The 21,283-nt window shown below is 37.1% G+C and overlaps 2 protein-coding genes across 3 annotated transcripts; one reads left to right on the plus strand and one right to left on the minus strand.

Moving 5' to 3' along the window:
* Positions 1-190: 190 nt before the first annotated feature.
* On the plus strand, positions 191-7,652 carry LOC117908910. Its single transcript, XM_034822743.1, has 6 exons — positions 191-332; positions 1,073-1,200; positions 1,838-2,007; positions 5,454-5,531; positions 6,731-6,875; positions 7,065-7,652. Exons 1-6 carry the CDS (start codon positions 224-226, stop codon positions 7,476-7,478), a joined length of 1,044 nt encoding a protein of 347 aa, XP_034678634.1. The 5' UTR covers positions 191-223; the 3' UTR covers positions 7,479-7,652.
* A 158-nt stretch (positions 7,653-7,810) lies between these two features.
* On the minus strand, positions 7,811-20,513 carry LOC117908908 (aconitate hydratase, cytoplasmic-like). 2 transcript variants are annotated; one of them, XM_034822742.1, is made up of 20 exons: positions 20,033-20,513; positions 18,293-18,397; positions 17,868-18,028; positions 17,693-17,785; positions 17,037-17,222; positions 16,460-16,621; positions 12,980-13,124; positions 12,734-12,876; positions 12,585-12,641; positions 12,407-12,486; positions 12,234-12,309; positions 11,628-11,813; positions 11,389-11,456; positions 11,158-11,276; positions 10,375-10,498; positions 9,763-9,859; positions 9,193-9,672; positions 8,669-8,767; positions 8,334-8,576; positions 7,811-8,244 (listed from the first exon to the last, which is right to left on the minus strand). In XM_034822742.1, the coding sequence occupies exons 1-20, from the start codon at positions 20,361-20,363 to the stop codon at positions 8,176-8,178; spliced, it is 3,024 nt and encodes a 1,007-aa protein (XP_034678633.1). In that variant the 5' UTR covers positions 20,364-20,513; the 3' UTR covers positions 7,811-8,175. The 2 variants fall into 2 exon arrangements, with proteins under 2 accessions (XP_034678633.1, XP_034678632.1); XM_034822741.1 differs by having other exon boundaries at positions 9,763-9,866; positions 10,382-10,498; positions 20,033-20,512.
* Positions 20,514-21,283: the final 770 nt, after the last annotated feature.

The raw sequence follows: 21,283 nt of genomic DNA on the forward strand, positions 1-21,283 counted from the left end.
TATTTATAATTTCAAAAAAATAATAAGAAAATTAAATATAGGTCATTGTCTATATTTTCAATGATACAATATATAAATTTAAATAAAGCGCAACCAAACACTTCCCTTACAGGGGTAAAATTGTAAATTGGCGTATTCTTCTATAAAAAGGGGGAAATTTCGGATTTACACCCGTCCGAAATTGGGGAAAATCACAGACCGATCTGTGTGTCGGAGAATTGTGATGGAAAAGGGCAACGAGCAGAGCCTAACGACGTCGTTTCAGAAACTCCATCTCAGTCCCATTTCCAAATCTAAGCCTTCCGTCATCCCTCCGACTTTTCAATCCTCCAGTTACCTTTCTCTCCATGTCTAAATTTCCCGTTTTTGTACTGATTGGTTGCTGAGAAACTAGAGGAAAAGAGAAGGAAATGGATATTTGAAGCTTTTGTGTGTTTTCTTTTCTTGGTTGTTTTGGTTTCAAGAAAACAAAATCAGCTGGATTAAGTGTCTTTGTATGATTATTTGGCTTACTTGGTAGCTTGTTTACGGTTTGGTTTCTTAGCAATAAAATAGAATCGTGTTAGGGTTTCTGTTAGGATTGGATTTTGAGTTTGCAGACATATAGAGTTGATGAGTCTGTGCTACTGTTCCTGTTAAATAGCTTATTTTTCCTTTCGAATTTTTTAACTCAATGTCGATTTTATCATGTAGAACAATTGTTTTTTTTTTTCTTTTCTTTTTTGGGCTTACAAACTAGAAGAAAAGAGAGACGGGGAGGAAAAAAAAGATTGAAACTTGAAGCTTGTGCGTTTTTTTTTCCTTTGGCTTGTTGCTTGTTTGGAAAGGAAACATAATTGACCAGCTGAATTAGGTCTCTACGTATAACTATTTTGCTCACGTTGGTGTTTTAATTTTAATTTTTTTGCTGCGGTGGGAGGATGGGGATTGCGGTTTCGATTAGTTTCAATTTTTTTCCCGGTTATTTTCTTCAGGTTTCTAAGCAACCAAACAGCATCTTGTTAGGGTTTCTCTTATGATAGACTTTGAGTAGGGACGGTTATGAGCTTAATATTGAGTTTGTTTATTGCAGGATCACCTATTGAGAAGACAAAGCCTCCAAGTTTGGAAAGTCTGTGCCTCGGAGTTGTAGGGAAGCATTTTGAGGATATCATTGGGGACTTGGGTGAGATTGCGGTGAACTTTCCAGCAGATACTAAGGTCATTTGATGAATAATCATGGAAAGATTCTTAATTTGGTGTTTTGTTATATGTTTGACCTTAAAAATATGCATGTCTCAATGAAAGGGGTCCTAAGACAATATTCAATAATACATGTTACATAATTCTACAAATATGTCAATTTGCATGACTATTCATTAGAGAAACCAATGAAATTAAGATATATATGTTTAGCATGTTTATGCACCTAACCATTCATATTTATTAAACACTATTATTGATCTAAAAAAAATATTTATTAAACACTATTTGTAAGAACATCAATTTGGCTCCAAGAAAACCCAAAGATGCTTGGGCATGTAGTTGTGGGACTAACTAATAAAAACTGCGCTTGACTTATATTCCAAGATATATGTTCGAAGTGCACTTTGCTATGGTCTATTCCCGGAGGTTCTCACTTAGTTGAATTCATTAGTTGCAATGACATGCAGGTCAGATCAAACTGAGGAATTGATGCAAACCGGTAGGAATTTAAAAAATAATAATAATAATAATAGAACACCAAAGGCTTTGTGGTGGTGCAATTTACAAGTTTCACTCTTTACATAAGTTCTTCTTTAAGAGATCCTTTTATTATTTTATTCTTATTTTTTAAGTTTGTGTCATTGAAATACAGATGGCAATGGCAGCAATTGCTAGGAGAAGACAGTTACTTAATGATGATGTCATCATCTCATTGGCCGAAAGTTCATGGGAAATCCTTGATATCTCTGGTTCAGATGTTTCTGATTTTGGTTTGGCAAAGGTGGCAGAGAGATGCAAAGTTCTCCGAGCTGTAGATATAAGGTATGAATTTTTGAATTTTGTCATCCTTTAGCTACGTCTAACCAATGAGCCAACTGATGGTTTGGCAGAGATTATCAGGATCAAAGATATTAAGGGAAAGAATCTGCCTTTGCACATGGTGCCTTCTAGGATATGCAGCACAAACCTTGTTACCTTTAGAGAATACCTATCATTTTACCAAGTAAATATAGAAATATATATAGAAAGGTTCATATGCAGCACAGTGGGATTGCAAGTGTAACATGTTGCCTTTCTAGATGTGCCACTTTTATGTTTATTTTTTTGTGATAGCAAAAAGGAATATATAATAGCACCTAAGTGAAGGACACACGAAAGTACACATGATATATATATGATAGGCACCATTAGGCAAGCAAAAGAAAAAAGAAAAAAACAGCTCACTCTTCTTACTTGGAGCTTAGCCAATCAAAAAAGTTTATCATGGTTAACGAATGATCAATTATATATGTTGTAGCCCATTCCAAAAAATTGTTCATGAAAGCAAATTTGATTCCTTGGTTAGACTATTCAACATATGTGAAAGACCTCCTATGTCTTTCTTCCTATAGAGTCCACAACAGGCATAAAAGAGCAACCCTTAAGTCTTTTTCCGTTTCTTTCCACAAAAGATCCATGATAACTCAGTAGGGTTTCTTTCACTATACAATGCAACAACCAAGCTGCTCTAAATAGAGAAAAAACCAGTTGGCATTAGATACTTGCTTTAGGACAATAAAAGAACATGTGATCAACTAATTCTTCTTCATTTTTACGCATAAAACATCTATTTAGCATTATTCATTCCCTTAATTTGAGTTGATCAATCATCAAAATCCTACCCATGCTGTTTCCTAAGCAAAAAAAAACTCACTTTCTAGGAGCTTAGGGATTCCAAATTATTATTGTAGGAAAAGACCCCCTTCTAACTTGGGTTAAGGAGTACATATATTTGATGGAGAACTTGCCATCTTTGGATTCTTTTTTACCCATTCTATCATTACCACCCCTTATTAAGTTTATTGGCAATCTCCATAAAAAGTTCATCACACCTTCAAGTTCCTAATCATTAAGCTGCCTTGAGAAGTTGGAACTCCACTGATTTCTCTCCCTTGCATGCTCTAACACTTCTACTATAAGAATTTTTAGCAATGTTTATAAAGAATAGTGTTAGGAAAGACTCTTTCAAAGGTAGGTCTTCACACCATTTATCTTTCCAAACTTTAATCCTTTTTCCATTGCCAACTATAAGTGAGATATCCTTTTAAAGCTCTCCCATCCATTTCCAATATTCTTCCATAGCCCCACTCCATAGCCATCTCTCACTCTCCTGGAGCACCATTCCCTCTCTTCTCCAAACTTTTTCTACTATAACCTGTTTCAAAAGGATTCTTTAACTGTTATGAATCTCTAACTCCACTTGCAAAGGGGAGCTTTGTTCAAAATTGATAGATTCCTGACGTTGAGACCCTATTTCTTTTTATTAGAGCAAACAATGGCTCAAATAACCTAATGAGGTTTTTTCTCAAGCACCTCTTGATGCCAAAAGAAATTATTTTGGATCTATTCAAGTAAGTTCACATTTCTTGGAATGACAATAGAAACATGAAATAAATTTGAGGACTAAATAGTGTATTTTTAATCATAGTAAGTTTCCCTCCTTGTGAGAGGTATTGTCTCTTCCATATAGCTAGCCTTTTTTGAAATCTCTACCATACTACGTCACATACCATCATTGTTTTGTGGGAGCTCCCAAAGGTAGGCTTAAGTATATAGTGGGTAGATCTTTGTAGACAGTTTTTTGTTTCAGATGTTAGGGGGCGAGTGTTTCCCTTTTTGTTCTATACATCTTGAGTCACTATTTTAGCACCTCTTCGTAATACAATACTTTTCCTTATAAAAAAAAAAAGTACGCAGTGGGTAGATTTCCCACCCTATAACACAACACAAAAAGCTAATTTCCCTACATGAGCAATTGCCCCAACCAAAATTAGTTTGCTTTTCTCCAAGTTGCTATTTAAACTACATATTACCTCAAATCACATGATAGTCCAACTTAGACACTCTACTTACTCTTGATTAGCATCATAGAAAATTAGACTATCATCAACAAACAAAAGATGGGTTAATTTGGGCCCTTCCCTGTACTACCCACCTTAAGGCCCAAAAGGAAGCCTCCTTCTCTAGCTTTAAGTGCCTCCGTAGCTAATATGAATAAGGGGATAAGGGAACTCCCTACCTCAATCCCCTAGGGCTCTAAAAAAAAAGGGTGTCTCATTAACAAAACAAAGAATTTTGCCTAGGAAATGTACAATTTGAACCATATGACCCATTTTTTTGAAAATCCATATTTTCCAAGACCGAAATCAAGAAGTTTGAATTAATATAATTATACACCTTCTCGATGTCCAACTCTCAAATAACCCCACCATTGGCGTTCTTTTACCTTGAATCTTTGTCTTCATTTGCAATGAGCATTGCATTCACAATTTGTCTACCCTCCATGAAAGCATGTTCGTAAGTTGATGTCACTTTTCCACCACATTTTTTAGCCTATTAGCTAGGACTTTTGCCTAGAGCTTATAAATTGAGTAAGTTAATGCAACTAAAATCTTTCAAGTCCTCTGTTGCCTTTCTTCAGAATCAAGACTAGGAAAGTGATGTTTAGGCTTCTCTTAAAAGAGTCATTATCATATAAATCCCTAGAAATACTCATCGCCTCATGCTTTACAAAGTCTCAACATAATTGCCATAATGCCATAGTGAAACCATCAAACCATGGAGATTTGTCCTCACATAAATTGGACAAGGTGCCATAAGCTTCCTCCTCATAAAACCAAATCTCTAGGCTCCTAGAATCCTCACTCCCCATTGCTTCAAAGTTCATCTCACTAATGGGTTTCCAATCCCTTGATTTAGGCAAGAGAGTATAAAAAGCCTAGACGCCTCCTCTTTTATATCCACATCCGCATTTAGCCATTCCCCATTTACTTTGACTTCAACCGATAAGTTTCTTCTTCCACACACATTAGCCGTTGTATGGGAGGATTTGGTGTTTTTATCCCTGTCCCTTAGCCATATTTCTTTTGATTTCTGCCTCCACAATGTTTCTTTCATTACAGCCTACTTGCTAAACTTTCCACTTAAATTAAAAAAGCAATAGCTCCATGGTTCACTGTGTTCTGAATAGTAGAAGTATTTGTGGACAATTTTAAAAGCAACCTGCATGTGGAAAAATTAAATCATTTTGGTTAAGTGAATGTAGATTTGTGTATTTGAGGGTGCTAGATTATGCCTGGCAAATTGCTTTGTTATTGAACTGTTATTTGAGTGTTGATTGCTTCAGCTACTGTGTAATTGTGGTACTTTTAAGCTACTGGCTAATAGCATACCTGTGCTCTCAAACCCATTTCAAAATCTTCAATTATATTGCTGCAAATGCTATGCAGCCGATGCAGCAAAGTCACTGCAGCTGGTGTTTCCGAGCTTGTGTGGCATTGTCATTCCTTAGAGACATTGAGATGCGGGTACACTCTTCCTTGAATTATAATATTTTGAATTTTGACTGTAATCTCTCTGTACATGCTGAGTTGTGGATGTGGAAAGCTTTTAATGGTGCTACCTTACATACATTTGAAACTTTTTTGTTCTCTGTTCTTTTCCTATTCATCCAACTGAGAAAATTCTGATTTGTTAAAAATGATTATATATGTTATAATGATCATTCCTGCACACTAGAAAAATCTCATTTTCTATGATATAATGATCAGTTCCTCACACTAGAAACATCTCATTTGCTTTACTTTTTGCTCCGTTACTTGTACAAGCTTTGAGCAATAAAGAAATATGATCTGGTGAGGATATGCAAAATGAACAAATAAAACTAAAGTAGTTCATGTTCTAGGAATATGCCAGAACTGTGCTTCATATTGCCAATCTTTGACCATGATGTTTAAAACTGTTGATCTTGGGTAGGGGTGATGTGGAAGGGGGGATTGGGTGAGTGTGAACTATGAGAAAAAAATGATGAAAACATTTGAGGTTTTGGTCAACTAAAAACCTGTTAGACTTTAGAATTTGTAGTATGCTACTAGCCAAAATTGGAAGAATGCATTTTTAGAGTTTCTCGTGATCCTCCAACCATAAAGCAATTATATTAAATATGGAACTACTTACTATGTTTCTTCCTACTGTAGCTTCTGTCAGAGGTATCTTCTATCTGATAATACATAATGGTAATTTGGTACCAACATTTGTTAATATTCAAATGTTTTGAGATCTCTACTACTAACCATTCTCAACAGACTTACCCACTGTTAACAATGTGGATTTGATACCATGTTATTTTCTAAAATGAAAAGACAAGAAACGAATATAAAGGAAATGAAAGAGCAGAAAGCCAGTTTATCATAACTGTTTAAAAAAGAAGGAAAAAAAAATGAAAATTTTACTAGTAGTGTGTGAAGTAAAGGAATTAGTACAAATGTTCTGGTTTTAGTTCATTTTGTGTGCATGGAGCACAACAGGTTCCAAAATCATGTTAATGGATATGTTGTTGGAGACAAACATAGAAGATGATTAGTACCTATTACTTGGCCATAGTACTTTCTATTTTTTTGGTTGCGCTTTCCGTTGACATCCCACATAGTGGGAATGACCCAAGATTTGGGTTTTAACTAGGGGTACACACCTCATAACAGGCAATGAACCAAAGTTAATGTTGCAGAGGGTGCCCGAGAAGTGACCATACCGCACGCCAATGCTTGGGTATCTTCAAACCAAAGCTGAATGATATCGAGGGAGAATCTTGGGAGGAACTTGATCCCACAGAGATTGCTCATGGTGCAGAGTCATTGCGCTGGCTCTTGTGGGTATGAACGAACTTCTTCTGTCATGTAGATGCATTATCTTCCTCATTTTATGAAGTCAACTTTGTCAGACACGATCATTTCTCATTACCAATGTACCTCTATCAAACCAGTTTACAGCATACTCACTTCATATAATACTCGGATGCTTCTCCTCCTGTAATTAACGTGATTTCTCCCCTCCATTGGCAGCCAAAAATTGATAACAATTCATTGGAGAGCTTTGCTGCCGAATGCCCACGCATCATAGTAAACCCAAAGCCATCGCCTTTCGGTTTCAGAGGGGTCAAGGTTCCAGTGGAAGCACTGCCAAACGTAGCACTGGATGAGCCCATCGTTAAGGATATTGATCCCCGAACATGGGCGGTTAGTGGGTTTACAGCAAGACCAACAGCTCCGTCAAGTCCCAGCTCCACAGAGTTGCCCATTGCTGAAAAATTTAGACTTGCGTTTGTGGAGAGAGACAGCCGATTAGCACCAAAGCGAGCAAAGAATGCAAGGCAACACCTGCGGAGGGCAGAGAGGGAGTGGGTTATGACAAGCACAAGGGCAAAGGCATTAGCTCTGGCCTCACAAGCCAGCAAGTCTCTACATGGTCGGAATTAGTTGGTACACTTCCAATGGTCATTGCCTATTTTAATTATATTTTTAATTTTAATGCTTGTATATTACGAAACTGTAAAATATGTTTGAATAATGATGAAGATGGTGAGGTTTGTTAAAATTTCCGGGATTTTTTATACCGTAACCAGAAATTTACCAGAAACAATAATTACATCCTTTGTGTCTATGAATCCATAAAGATTATAGAGCATCAGTTTTCTGAATTCTTTTAAATTTTACTATGAATTAATTGTTTAAATTCTTACTTTATTTAACTATTAAATTAATATATTTAACCTTATTAATATGGAATAATGAAAAATATAACAAATAAATAAAAGTGAACTTTGGCTATCCCCTGGTTATTAATGCCATTGGCCATATGCATCAAATCATTTTCAACAACATTTTGTAGATGACCACAAAACTTTCATGATAAATAACTTTAAAAAGTGCTGTGAGTTGGGAAATAATCTTTCATATCCCTGCGAAACTATGCAAATAAGGGCTACACCCGTATGAGCGAAGCACTCTTCATCCCCCCATTGGTAAAAGTTGACCATGTTTCTTTTCCCTGATTTTATTAGAACCCTCATCCTGTTAATTAGAAAAAGGGGAAAAAAAACTTCTGTGCGGAATATTCAACCCTTCGCTGATGACTGGAGATATGCCTAAGCCACCAATTCCACAGCAAATTTCCTCATTGGTTGATCAAGTACCGGATGGCATAGGGAAGAATGCCACCATGATCAAAATATGCCAACTCAACCTGCAGATGTGTGATTAAATGATGTTCAATCATCAACTAACCACGCCGTAATAAAACATTAAATGGTTCAAAGAAAAGATGGGAAGTACCTGTGTGTCAAAGCGGACCGTGCATGTGAAAGACTTGCCATTGTCAGTTGTAACGGTGACATCTTGGCCTGGCCTTATCTCACTGATCTTACTAGGAAGGTCGATGTTGTAGCGCTCATGACCTGTCAAGCCTAGTGTGTCAGCATCCTCACCGGCCTTGAAACAAAGAGGAATGATTCCCATCCCAACCAGGTTACTGCGATGGATCCTCTCAAAGCTCTTAGCGATCACTGCTTTGACTCCCTGGTGCACACAACATGAGCTTAAGATGATTAATAGACTGGGGATATCCACTGTGAATCGGCATATATCAAGGGGATGCAATTTTAACTCACCTGTAGCATTGGGCCCTTGGCAGCCCAATCTCGAGAGCTGCCACTTCCATACTCTGCTCCAGCTAGGACAATGGTGTCATGCCCATCAGCCCTGTATCTCTGCAGATTTAAGTGACACTAGGTTTAGCATTCAATAAAAGGATGTCAAGAAAGGCGGGGCATTTTGAGCGGGAATTGACAGCACTGAGTTAAAATGCTGACCACCAAGAAGCCCTTCCCAATATCCAAACAAAAGAATAAATAAATAATGCATAAAGGAAGATGTCTCAGTAAAAACCAAAAACATAGAAATATTGATATTAGACCCAGCAGACAAATTTCTTCCCTAGAGACAGTATTTCACACTTGCACAAACATAAAACATAATTAGCAGACTTATTGCAGACAGTAATCATCTTTGATCAATATAAAAGAACATATAGAAAGGTCAATGACATGCAACTACATGGCACATATAACATGCATGTCCGGGCTCAGGGAGGACATAAGCAACAGATGAAAAGACATGATATTATGGAACTCACCATTGCTGCATCAAACACATAAAGCTTCTCTCCTGTTGGAATGTGAATTGTCTTTGGACCCACTTCTCCATTCAGAAGCTTGTTGACAATGCGAATATTGGCAAAGGTGCCCCTTGCCATCACCTCATCATTTCCACGACGGCTACCGTAAGAATTGAAGTCCTTGGGAGCCACCCCACGCTCAATAAGATACTTTGCAGCAGGGCTATCCTTATGGATGCTACCGGCAGGAGAAATATGATCGGTGGTAATACTGTCGCCAAAGTTGAGCAAGCAGTAGGCATCCTTCACCCCATGAGGACCCGGTGGATTCATGGTCATGTTCTTGAAATATGGGGGCTCATGAATGTAGGTTGAGTTCGGGTCCCATGAATAAAGAGAGGAACTGTGAACTGATAACTGATTCCATATGGGATTTCCCTTTGTGATAGCCTCATAGGTACTCTTGAACATTTCAGGCAACACACTTGATTGAACAACCTACAAAAGCATAACACCCGAAGTAAATTAGGGTCTACTTGTTAAGACAATCTTGCATTTAGAAGATGCATAAAATTTGCCACTATATACCTCTGCAATTTCTTCACTAGTAGGCCATATGTCTTTGAAGTACACATCTTTACCATCCTTTCCTGTACCAATTGGCTCCTTCTCAAAGTCGATGTCAACTGTGCTGGAAAGTAGAATTTCAAAAGATTAAAACCAGTTACACGAGTCAGATGATTTAATACTATTGTTCTCCATACTTATGCTATGTTTGGTTCTAGGAAAATACCGAGGAAAGAAAAAAAATTGTTATGGAAAATGATCTTCTCATATTTGGTTTTACCATAGAAAATACAAAAGAAAATCAACTATAATTAAAATTAATTAAAAACTTATATATTTTTAAATGATTTAATCTTTATGTAAAAGAAATAAAATAATTTAAATGAGTTTGAAGCAACATATAATAATAATTTATTAACTTTTAAAACTATTTCTTATTTTCCTTCACTTTTTATTTTCTTCTACTTTTTCTTTCTATTTTCTTCCCCTCAAATTTTTTGGAAACTTAACATAGTCTTAATATTTATTAGGGTTTTCTTTCTTTTCAATGGTGCTCCATCATGTTCCTTTAGCTTAAGCTAATAGAAAATCATGAGATATAATAAGAATCAAAACAGAAGGATTTCTCTACATACTGTGCCGGCAAGTGCATAAGCAACAACTAGTGGAGGTGATGCTAGATAGTTGGCTCTTGTCAATGCATGAACACGACCTTCAAAGTTCCGGTTACCAGAGAGCACAGCAGCTGCAATAATATCTGCACAAAAGAATACAAGCAAATTAGAGGAAAAAATCAATTTGGAGACACAAAAGGTTGTCACAAGTGGCAAACTAGGGGGAGGAAATCAATTTGGAGACACAGAAAAATTGTTAACAAGTGCTTGAAAGTTGTAAGAAAATTTGACATTTGAAAGCATAGGCCAAGCTGAACCTACTAGCAAGTCTTCAAAAAATTACATAAATTTCTACTTTAATTGAAAGACAAAAACCTCCCCAAGCAACCTTACTATTCAAGCAAGCAAAGCTACAAAATGAAGGTTTAAAGTTGTGAAAAGGAACCGAAGCCTATGATTATACAATGGATGTGGACCTACCAAGAAGGAAGTGGTGATAGACTATTCATGCAGGCAATCCCAAAAAATAACTAAAATAAGGCTTTGTTGAGATGAGGGTGCAAAACTAACTCAGATTACAATTGTTTGGCACATAGATTCGGAGTGAATAACTTATTGCATATTATAAGAGTTTTATACAACAATCACAAAATAATGTCCCATGTTTAAAGCTAGAGACAACCTCATAGTTACAATTTCTGAAAATGTATGGTACAAACTTTGTTCTCTATATGGAGGTGTTAGTTTGTAGCCTTGAGGATTAAACAGTATTTCACATTTTCTTGTTGTTTAGCAAATATACCATTTTCTGAAATTGCAGAAGCTACTGATTCGTCAAGATCCCCTGAATTCCCAATACATGTTGTGCATCCATAGCCAACAATATGAAATCCCTGCTGATTCAAGTACTTTTGCATGCCACTACAGACACCAAAACCAGAGCCCAATTTCACTACTTCATGGAAGTGTAGTAAGCAATCAAATGACAAACCAAACATGCATCGCATATATCCCAAAAAAATACAGCTTATACCTCTGGAGCAGATATTTTGTAACAACTCCAGAACCTGGAGCAAGACTAGTTTTAATCCATGGCTTGACCTGGAAAACAATAGTGACATACAAGTTAAATCTACCGATTGAAGTGAAGTTCAGCTGAGTTGGGAGGCCAAGTTTATATCTGCCAGGAATTGAATTTTTTTATTTAGAAAATGTCTCATTCCCATAGGCTACAAGTTGGGTGACTCAGCAAATTCATAAATCCAAACTAACCTCCAAGCCAAGTTCACTGGCCTTTTTTGCAACAAGACCAGCCCCAAGCATGACACTAGGATTTGATGTGTTTGTACAACTCGTGATAGCTGCTATAACAACACTACCATGCTTGAGCTCAGCAGGCTGTCCATGGAATGAAAACTTGGCCACTTTGTCCTGTGCCTCTTTCGGTACAGCAAAGCCCTGCATGAATTTTAAGGATTACAAACTATGAAACAGCAGAAAGTAACTAAATCAAATTTAATTAAGTAAACACAATTAAAATTCATCATACTATAACTAAAATAAACATCAATTTTAATAAAATAAACACACAATTAAAGGACCTCATACAATAACTAAATCACAAACCCAATTCACAATGATTCCTTATGTATTGCATCCTTGGTTCAAAACCACTCACTCAAATGTCATTTCTTAGTTCAAAATTGAATAAACTGAAATAAATGAAATGTCTTAAATTTCATCAGGGAAATAAACAACTATGCTCAGTCCAGGTCTCGCACATAAGTAGCTGGTGAAATGGAAAAAATGAATCAAACACCCAAGACCCCTAACAACAGAACCATGACATGTCCTCAACAGAGGCTGTTTGCATCTCACCTTGAATCCAACTTTGTTATCAAGACATGCTTTCCAGTCAGTCTTCATCTCTTTCAGAGGAACTCGATCATGAGGCCTATTAAGAAGTTAAAATGAACCAAGAATTTAAAAGCAACAGAATTAAATGATTAACAAGGAATTATGGCGTTAGAGCTGTAATGCAAAATGCATACCGCTTAGGTCCTGACATGCAGGGTTCAACATCTTCTAGGTTCAATTGCAGATAAGATGAGTAAAATCGTTCTACTTGAGGCTGGATCATGAGAAGTATCTTCATTAAACTCAAATCTACCACTGCCAACTTAAATGACTAAGAAAATTTTCATGAAAGAAAAATAAAATTTTTCTTACCTCATTGTAATCAACAAACATTCTGTTTGCACGCAAATATGCTTCTATCATAGCTACCTAAAATATAAGTAATGTAAATTAAAACATAGAAAGAATTCCCCTTTCAAATCCAACAAAGTTGAGTATAAACACGAGAAAAAAAATCTCACTGTTTCATCGCTTCTTCCAGTTAATTTAAGATACTGTAATGTAACATGATCTACAGGGAAGAAACCCATTGTTGCTCCATATTCAGGAGACATGTTTGCAATGGTGGCCCTATCAGCCAATGACAATTCACCCATGCCCTCACCTGTATGCAATTACAAATCAAATTAGTGCCACAAAAATTAATTGGATTAACATGTGACAACTGAAAACTCCAATCCATGCAGTTTCACAAGCACTGGAATTACCATAGAACTCAACGAACTTGCCAACAACACCATGCTTCCTTAACATTTGTGTCACGGTCAAAACCAAGTCAGTTGCTGTGACACCACTACGCAACTTACCAGACAGCTTAAATCCAACAACACCAGGTAATACCATGCTCATTGGCTGTCACAATTACCAAGTACGAATTAGAGACAAACACAATAAGACTCGTATATGCAACTACTTGTAAATTAGTATGTGCAGGCATCTTTGAGGGGTAAGGGAAATAAGACATCTTCATAAGCTTGAACTGAAGGTTGTAAAATGAAACCATTTACTTATTCAGTCATGAAAAAGGCATATAAGAGATAAAACTTCATGAGGAGTGGGAAGAGCAGGAGGGAACTAGCATAGATGCGCTGATGGAACTCAAAATTCTTTCTTGAAACATTAGGGGGATTAATGAAAGCAAAAAGTAATCAAGTCTCTGGTCCAATCTCAGATGGTTGACCTGGTGTGTTTGCAAGAAACAAATGTCCAGAAAATATCAGTGCGGATAAAGTCTGGATTTGGGCAGATTTTAGAATAGGGTGCAATGGAAGCTAGGGGTTAGGCAGATGGAATTTTGGTCTTTTAGCATTCCTAAGAAAGGTTAGCTTAATCACATCCTAATGGATGGGACACCAACAATAGAGTCAAGTGGTCACATCATTGCCCCTGGAAGGCCATTGCACAATTGCTTCAAGCTTTCTCTACACACACTCGTTTTATGGCAGGTGATGGGTCTAGAATCCGTTTGTTGGGAAGATTTGTGGTGGGGGGATCAACCTTTGTGTGTACAATTTCCAAGTCTTTTCAAAGTCACCACTACTAAAAACTGTCTTATTTCAACTATCCTTAGTAATAACACTTTGTTGTCTCAAGATCTTGCCTTTTGTCGTAATCTAACAGATACAGAGATTGAGTATCTTGAAAGATTAACGTCCTTATTGTCCAATGTCCATCTACCTCTTTATATTTCAGATACAAGATCTTGGGTACCATCCTCATCAGGAGTTTTCTCAATTAAGTCATTTTTTTCAATCTCATCCTATTCTCCAGATTCAGTCCCCTTCTACCCAACTAATTTTCTGTGGAATTCAAAAGTTCCTTCTAAGGTCAAGGCCTTTGCATGGTTAGTGACACTTAAGAAGGTAAATACTAACGACTTGCTACAGTTGAGAAGACCTTCAAAGCCCTTAATCCTGATTGGTGCATCCTATGTCAAAGTAGTAGTGAAACAATTTATCATCTTTTCTTGCATTGTCCGATTGTTTTGGGATTGTGGAAAAGGATTTTTTCACAGGCTGGGATGGAGTAGGTTTCACCAGCCACTATTTGTGATATGATGGTGATTTCCTTCGAGTGTTTTAGGAATTCATTTAGAAGAAGGGCTCTTTGGAGGATAGCTTGTCTCTCTTTGTTGTGGATTGTGTGGAAAGAGAGGAATGCTAGGATTTTTTAGAACACTTGGTGGACGTCGGATTCATTGTGGGATTCGCTTCATTTTTTTGTTTCCATTTGGGCTTACTGTACAAACATTTTTAAACCCTACCCTTTGAGTGTAATTCAGCTTAGTTGGCTATCGATTTGTACACATTAGGATTGGGATTGGGTTATAGGGGTTGTTGTTGGTTTACTTGTATAGGCCTTTTTGTTCTTTTTGTATAGCCTTCTTTGCTTTGCGGAGGTTTGCTTAGTTACTTTTGATCAGGTTTGTTTTTTGTGAGAAGGACCTCTCATCCTTCTTTTGTTTTTCTATTAATACGTTTGTTTGTTTTTCATTTAAAAAAAAAAAAAAAGGTTAGCTTAAGGTTAGAAAAAATTCGAAAGGATTTCTTGTGGGAGGGATGGTTCTTTGGAGAAAAAGCCTAGTCTAGTAAATTGGTCAACAATTTACACATGCAAGAGGGAGGGAGGATTAGGCATTAGATGGTTGTCTATCCTCAATATAGCACTTCTAGATAAATGGCGCTTTGGAGAAAAAGCCTCATTTAGTAAATTGATTGACAACTTGCACAGATAAGTGGGAGGGGCCCCATGAGGTATTAAAAATTGAAAGGTTGTCTATCCTCAATAACGCACTTCTAGGTAAATGGTGCAGGAGATTTGCCACAAAGAGGGATTCTTTTTGGAAGAAGGCGATTACAAGGATGTGTCATAAGGAAGAGGGAGGATGGTGCTCTAGAGTTGATAGGGAAAGGTATGAATAGGAGGGTTTCAAGAGTAGGATCAAATTTAATGAGGGCAATAGGCAAATGGTGAAATTTTGGAAGGATAAGTGGTGTAGGTATTTGTCCATTAGGAAGGCTTTTCCTCCTTTGTTTTCTATAGCCAATGCCTAATATGCTTAGGTAGTAGATGTGTGGGATCAGGAGGAGGAAAGGAGATGTTGAAACCCTCGAATCTCAAAAATAACTCCATGATTGAGAGCTACAGGGGGTGGAGGCTTTTTTCAAGCAATTGCAATCGCAGTCTATTTATAAGGATATCAAGGATAAAATGGTATGACGGATCTTTAAGTGTGGCTTGTTTTTAGTTAAATCACTCTATCCCTCTTTGTCCACTAGAAGAATTAGATCTTCCCCTACAACATTGTTTGGAATTCTTAGGCTCCGGTTAGTGTCAGTTTTTTTGCTTGCGAAGCCGCTTAGGGTAGGATATTGAGGTTGAACTAGTTGAAAAGGAGGGGGTGTATGATGCTAAATAGATGTTATATATGCAAATAAGAAGAATAAATGGTGGATCATATCCTCTTTCACTACTCAAAAGCAGTAATCTTGTGGCAACTAATTTTTGCTCTATTTGGAATAGAATGAGTAATGCACTCCTCAGTAAAGAAGACTTTCTTGAGTTAGCATGAATCTTTTGTTGGGACCAAGAGGAAGAAAGCTTGAAGAGTTGCTCCCTTATGCCAATTTTGGATCATATAGAAGGAGAGAAATAAGTGAGCTTTTGGGAATACTGAAACGTAGGTCAAGAACTCAAACAATCATCTATGTGTAATTTTTTTGGAATGGGTTGGAGTATACATAGGAATTAGTTTTTTTTTCCATGTTTGACTTTATTGATTGGTTGAGCTTAATGTAGTGGACGTGGGTTGTTTTTTTGTACATCCCTCCACTTGGTATGGCCCTATGGTTGCCTTTGTATACACTGTGTATACTTCAGTGAGCTCTTTTGTTTGGCGCTATTAATACAATAGATATTACCTATCAAAGAAGAATTGGCATCTTAGAGATATAAATGGAAAGGTTATGATGAGGTCTTCCTGTATTAGATGCAAGAAAATATCACAGCATTATTGCATGACCAAGTTCCCTTCAGTCAACTTTTCAGGTATATACCTTATTGTAGTGCAACAAATCTTTGGTGTTGTCTTTTATTCATAGAGCATGGATAATTAGCTTTGATAATAAAGAACTATCTAGATTCAATTTGAAATCGTGTAAAAGAAATCAACAGTCAGCATATTTTACCTGGCCAAGCATTGCAGCCTCTGCTTCAATTCCTCCAACACCCCATCCAGCAACTCCTAGTCCATCAATCATAGTTGTGTGGGAATCAGTACCAACCACACTATCAGGATAGAGAATACCATCATTGTTAAAAACAACCCGTCCAAGGTATTCCAGATTAACCTGGTGGAAAATTCACCAGAGAAACTTATTTGCAGTCTACCTAGACAATCCCACAAAGAAAGAAGTGAAACCAGAACAAGAAATAAAAAACAATAAAAATAAAAGGATATAATGTTCAAAGGCTGTAGACAGCAACTCTAAAGCATGCAAAATCTCTCATACAGAAGGGTCAAGCCAGATACTCCAAAACTCCACAAAGGTTAACAACTCAAAAGGTGAGGTGTGCAGTTGGTGGAAATTGCAAAACTCAAGTCTTGTACCTATCCTATGACTGAAGCAAGGATCCCAGTTATCAACCCAAGATAAAATCTAGCAAACTGGCCATGCCCCTGCCTTTAATACGGTAGGTATGATGTCCAAAAATATTTAATTTAGATAACCTTTCAGTGAAATCTCCGATGCATGATTAGCTCACCTGGTGGACAATACCAGAACCAGGAGGAACAACAAGCATGTTACGGAAGGCGGTTGAACCCCATTTCAAGAAGGAAAACCTCTCTTTGTTCCTCTGGAATTCAAGGTCCATATTTGCCTGTACTGCATTTTCTGATCTTGTTACATCAACCTGAACTGAATGATCAATGACAAGGTCCACTGGCACCTGGATGCAACATCATAGTTTATAAACATGATAAAAACCTCATAAGAGTGATAACAATGCCAAGTATGTCGCACCATAAAATTCCCATGCAAGTGCATTAGGGTAGCATATCACAATTTCTTCATTATTATCTTAATTTCTGCATGACATTAGTTACACTAAAATGCATGTTGGGAATCAGCAAACATATATTACTCAACCAACATTGACTATAGGAAAGAATAGCTACAGCTCAATAAAAGAAATGCACATGAGGAAAAAATTTGCACCAAACAATTCTAAGACCAATTATACAATTGATATATAATGAAAATGTTATTATTATAAACTGTTAAAACTTCCATTTCTTGCTCTATGCTTTGACAAAGATTAAACCATTGTACAGAAAGTGACTGTAACTGTATGGGTGGAACCCACTGATATCTAAATAAGATGGAAATTTACATGCCAATACTGAAAACATGACGCACCAAGGGATTGATCTTGTTTGAATCACTGCCAAGGTTGTTCATGGCATCCCGCATGCAGGCAAGGTCAACCACAGCTGGCACTCCAGTAAAGTCCTGGCCAACAAAAGACAAGCTTTAGAAATTAGAATGGACTTTTCAAAATAAAAATCATGATCCTTCAGATTGTGCTATGAACCTGTAAGAGAACACGAGCAGGCTTGAAGGGAATTTCAACTTGCTTCGGTGAAGTATTCTCCCAATCAATAATCTTTTCAACATCATCCTTGGTTACTTGGAAGTTGTCACAATTACGTATGGCAGATTCCAGAAGTATCCTTATAGAGTAAGGCAGCTTGTCTGCAGTTCATAGGACAAACAGGAATGTAATTATTGGAAAATGGAACACTTAACAGATGATCAATATAATTGGAGAACGCTATTTGATTTTATGAGCTATATCTGACAAAAAGTGCAACTGCATAACAAATATTTTATTGATAAATAAGCCCACAAATAAGTGGAGAACTGAAACTAATGAAAAACGAATTTAGTTTCAAAAATAAAACGTAGGAGCATTCAGAGAATCTTAAAATGAAAGAAGCATAAAGCAGATACACATACCAATCCTTGGATCATTCAGAGCAGGGAGGCTGTAGAACTTTCCAAACTCTCCACCTCCAGGCTTGGGAACACTGGTCAATATTCCCTTAAAAGGATGCTCAGAAGCTGTATAGATTATGAAGGGGGAAATTAAAAGTTTATACCTAATAATCCAGTCAATCAACATACATTTAAACATTATTCTTATTCACCAGGAAGGAAAAAAAAAAAAAGGACAGATAACCAAACAAAATCAAATATTCACACCAAAAGGTTTTAATTCTAATACTCTAAATTTCCAATTTTAACCTAAAAGAATAAGTAGTTGATACAAGGTCCAAGATAAGTTCCTTTTCCACCTCCTTTTATTCAGATCCATATGAAACCAAAACAACATAAAACATCAAATTCAAAAACCATACGAGTAAAAGAAATTTACTTTAATATTAATAACAAAATTATAACTCAACATGCCATGAAATTCCTCAATTCACCTCCTAGCATTCACTTATGTCAAAAGTTACTATAACTAACAATCAACTCATGTGCAACAACTACTTAGATAAAAATTCCATGTTCACCCACTATCAAGAAACATAAATCACAGAACACAAACTTACAACAAATTAACAACTATCAATGAATCAGCGACAATTAATAACACAATGACCACACAATCCCTCAGCAAAGAAAAATAAACACTGTAATTTCTCAATTTTCTTTTCATGCATTTCCTCAGCACCTAAACAGATCATAGTTTTATGAGCCAATCATCATAAACCAACCCGAACTAATCCAAAACTCAAAATATTTAACACTCATTTCCAGTGGTTTCTGTACAGCAAACCTGAGCAAGATCACCAACTAATCACCTCCAAGAACCACCGTACCAACAACTGAAGCATCAATCCACAAAATAATTCAACAACAACAAAACAAAGCACCTCTAAATTCCTCTTAGTTTCCCACCATTTCTCATAAACATAACAAAGAATATCACTACAGCACAAAAGCATTGTCCAAAACCACAATCCTCCATGCTTCAAACCTTTCACCAACTGAAACTAAACACGCATATCAAGCTGTTTTCAGCAACCAAAAAGAGCATGATCAAGAACTGATCAATCATATGATCACAAAATTTTACAAGAATAACAGACAAAACAACCTTAATGCCTCACATTTTCCAACATTTCCTCAGCATCCAAACAGAGCATAATATCATAATTGAAACAATAATCCTCAACAGTTCAACCATTCAAAAGTTCAGGAAAATCAAACTTTCATTTCCGACCTTCTCAGCAACCAAACAGAGCATTATAACAAACTAGAAAAAGGGGATAAATAAATCAAGGATAAACCATAAAAGCATTCAACAACCACACAAAAAACTCCAACTTTTCTCTTACTCTCCAACATTTCTCAGGAACCAAACAGGCCACAGCATCATCATCAGCATCAAAACGACACTTCCCAACAATTCAACCACTCAACAGAACCTATTTTAGGGATAATCAACTTGAACCACTCGATCAGTTCAACCATTTACCAACTCCAGAAATTAAACTTTCTAATCAACGAAGCAAAACATTGTATCAAACTAGAACAACTACATCAGCAGCTCAAGTATAAATCCAGAATATCATTCCACAATAACAACAGCACAAACCTAGTTCAATTTTTCCTTTTCTTCTCCAACACGTCCACACAAAGAAAACGAAGCAAACAGGCAATATCACCATCGAATACAATTCAACATACCTATAGTAGCCATTTTCCGCTCGAACCGCTCGATCACAGGAGCAGCGGCCCTGATCTGAGCGCGGAGGCTGACCGGGGACCGCCAGTCGACGCCGTGGCTCCACCGACGAGATCGAAACGCCGACAAGAATCCCAAGGAACGGTAACCACCACTGATCGTGGAAAAAGGCAAAGACGAAGAAGAAGCAGAAGCGGCGATTCTAGAGGGACAAGGAGGAGGAGGAGCAGAAGAAGAAGAAGACAGCGAAACTGTAGAGATAGAAGGCGCGAAGCGAACCCTAGAGGCTCTGAGGAGCGCGAGTGAAGAATATGGAGAAGTGGCCATATACATGGCGAGAACGTGGCACTATCAATTTTTCTGTGAGACTGTCAGAAACCCTAGCTGAAGAAGAAGATGCAGAACTGAAGAAGGAATTCGTTAATGGCAGCCTCTCAGAGCTGCGATCTGCTGCCTCTGGCTTTTTCTGATATAGCGTGAAATGATCGCCTACAGTTGCGGGTTACGTGTCAGGTTCTTGAATTGTGATATTTGCATTAACTATTAACAGAAATTTGATTTTGTCCAAATATTTTGGTTTTTAGCCCCAATCTAATCACATAATAATACTTCTAGCTTTTCAGCAAATTTAGTATGTTAAATATTTTTACTATTTTAAAAATAATAATAATAATTATAAATAAAACCTTTTCAAAATGAGTGATATATCATATACCATGTGATGGCCTTACGATGAACCAGAGGGTTGGAGTGCAGATACTCCAGAGGTGAACAGCATCATAGCTTGAGTTTGACTTTGACTTCAGATAATGTTCTTAATAGGGGTAAAATAATTAGCCCACTCATGCTTTGAGCGCGTGGCGTGGGACCCTTGATAAATGTTCTATTCACTATTTCTATTTACATATTATTTTAAGCGGGGCGTGTGTCGCACATGTTTTGATGTGAATGGAGACCACTATTGTAGAACGATGCTTTGATTGTGGGTTGGGGGCAAAGTCCTCCCACGTGGAGATGGTGTGCTGTCCCATATAATATTCAACTCTGTGTTGTACCTTGAAGTTGCCAAGTGGAACCCTCTCTCTTCCAATTTCTGGAGGGCCTCCTAGTTGACACGTGCAACCCTCAGTGTGGCTAGCACGCGCTGAGGTTTGAGCCTAACAAGTGTCCCAAAATGGGAGTTAAATAATGTTCCGATAGAAACATGGAATAGCAAGTAGCCTACCACAAGCCGTTGCATTAATATTTGGGTA

This window comes from Vitis riparia, chromosome 19 (genome assembly GCF_004353265.1).
Source record: "Vitis riparia cultivar Riparia Gloire de Montpellier isolate 1030 chromosome 19, EGFV_Vit.rip_1.0, whole genome shotgun sequence".
Classification (NCBI taxonomy): Eukaryota; Viridiplantae; Streptophyta; class Magnoliopsida; order Vitales; family Vitaceae; genus Vitis; species Vitis riparia.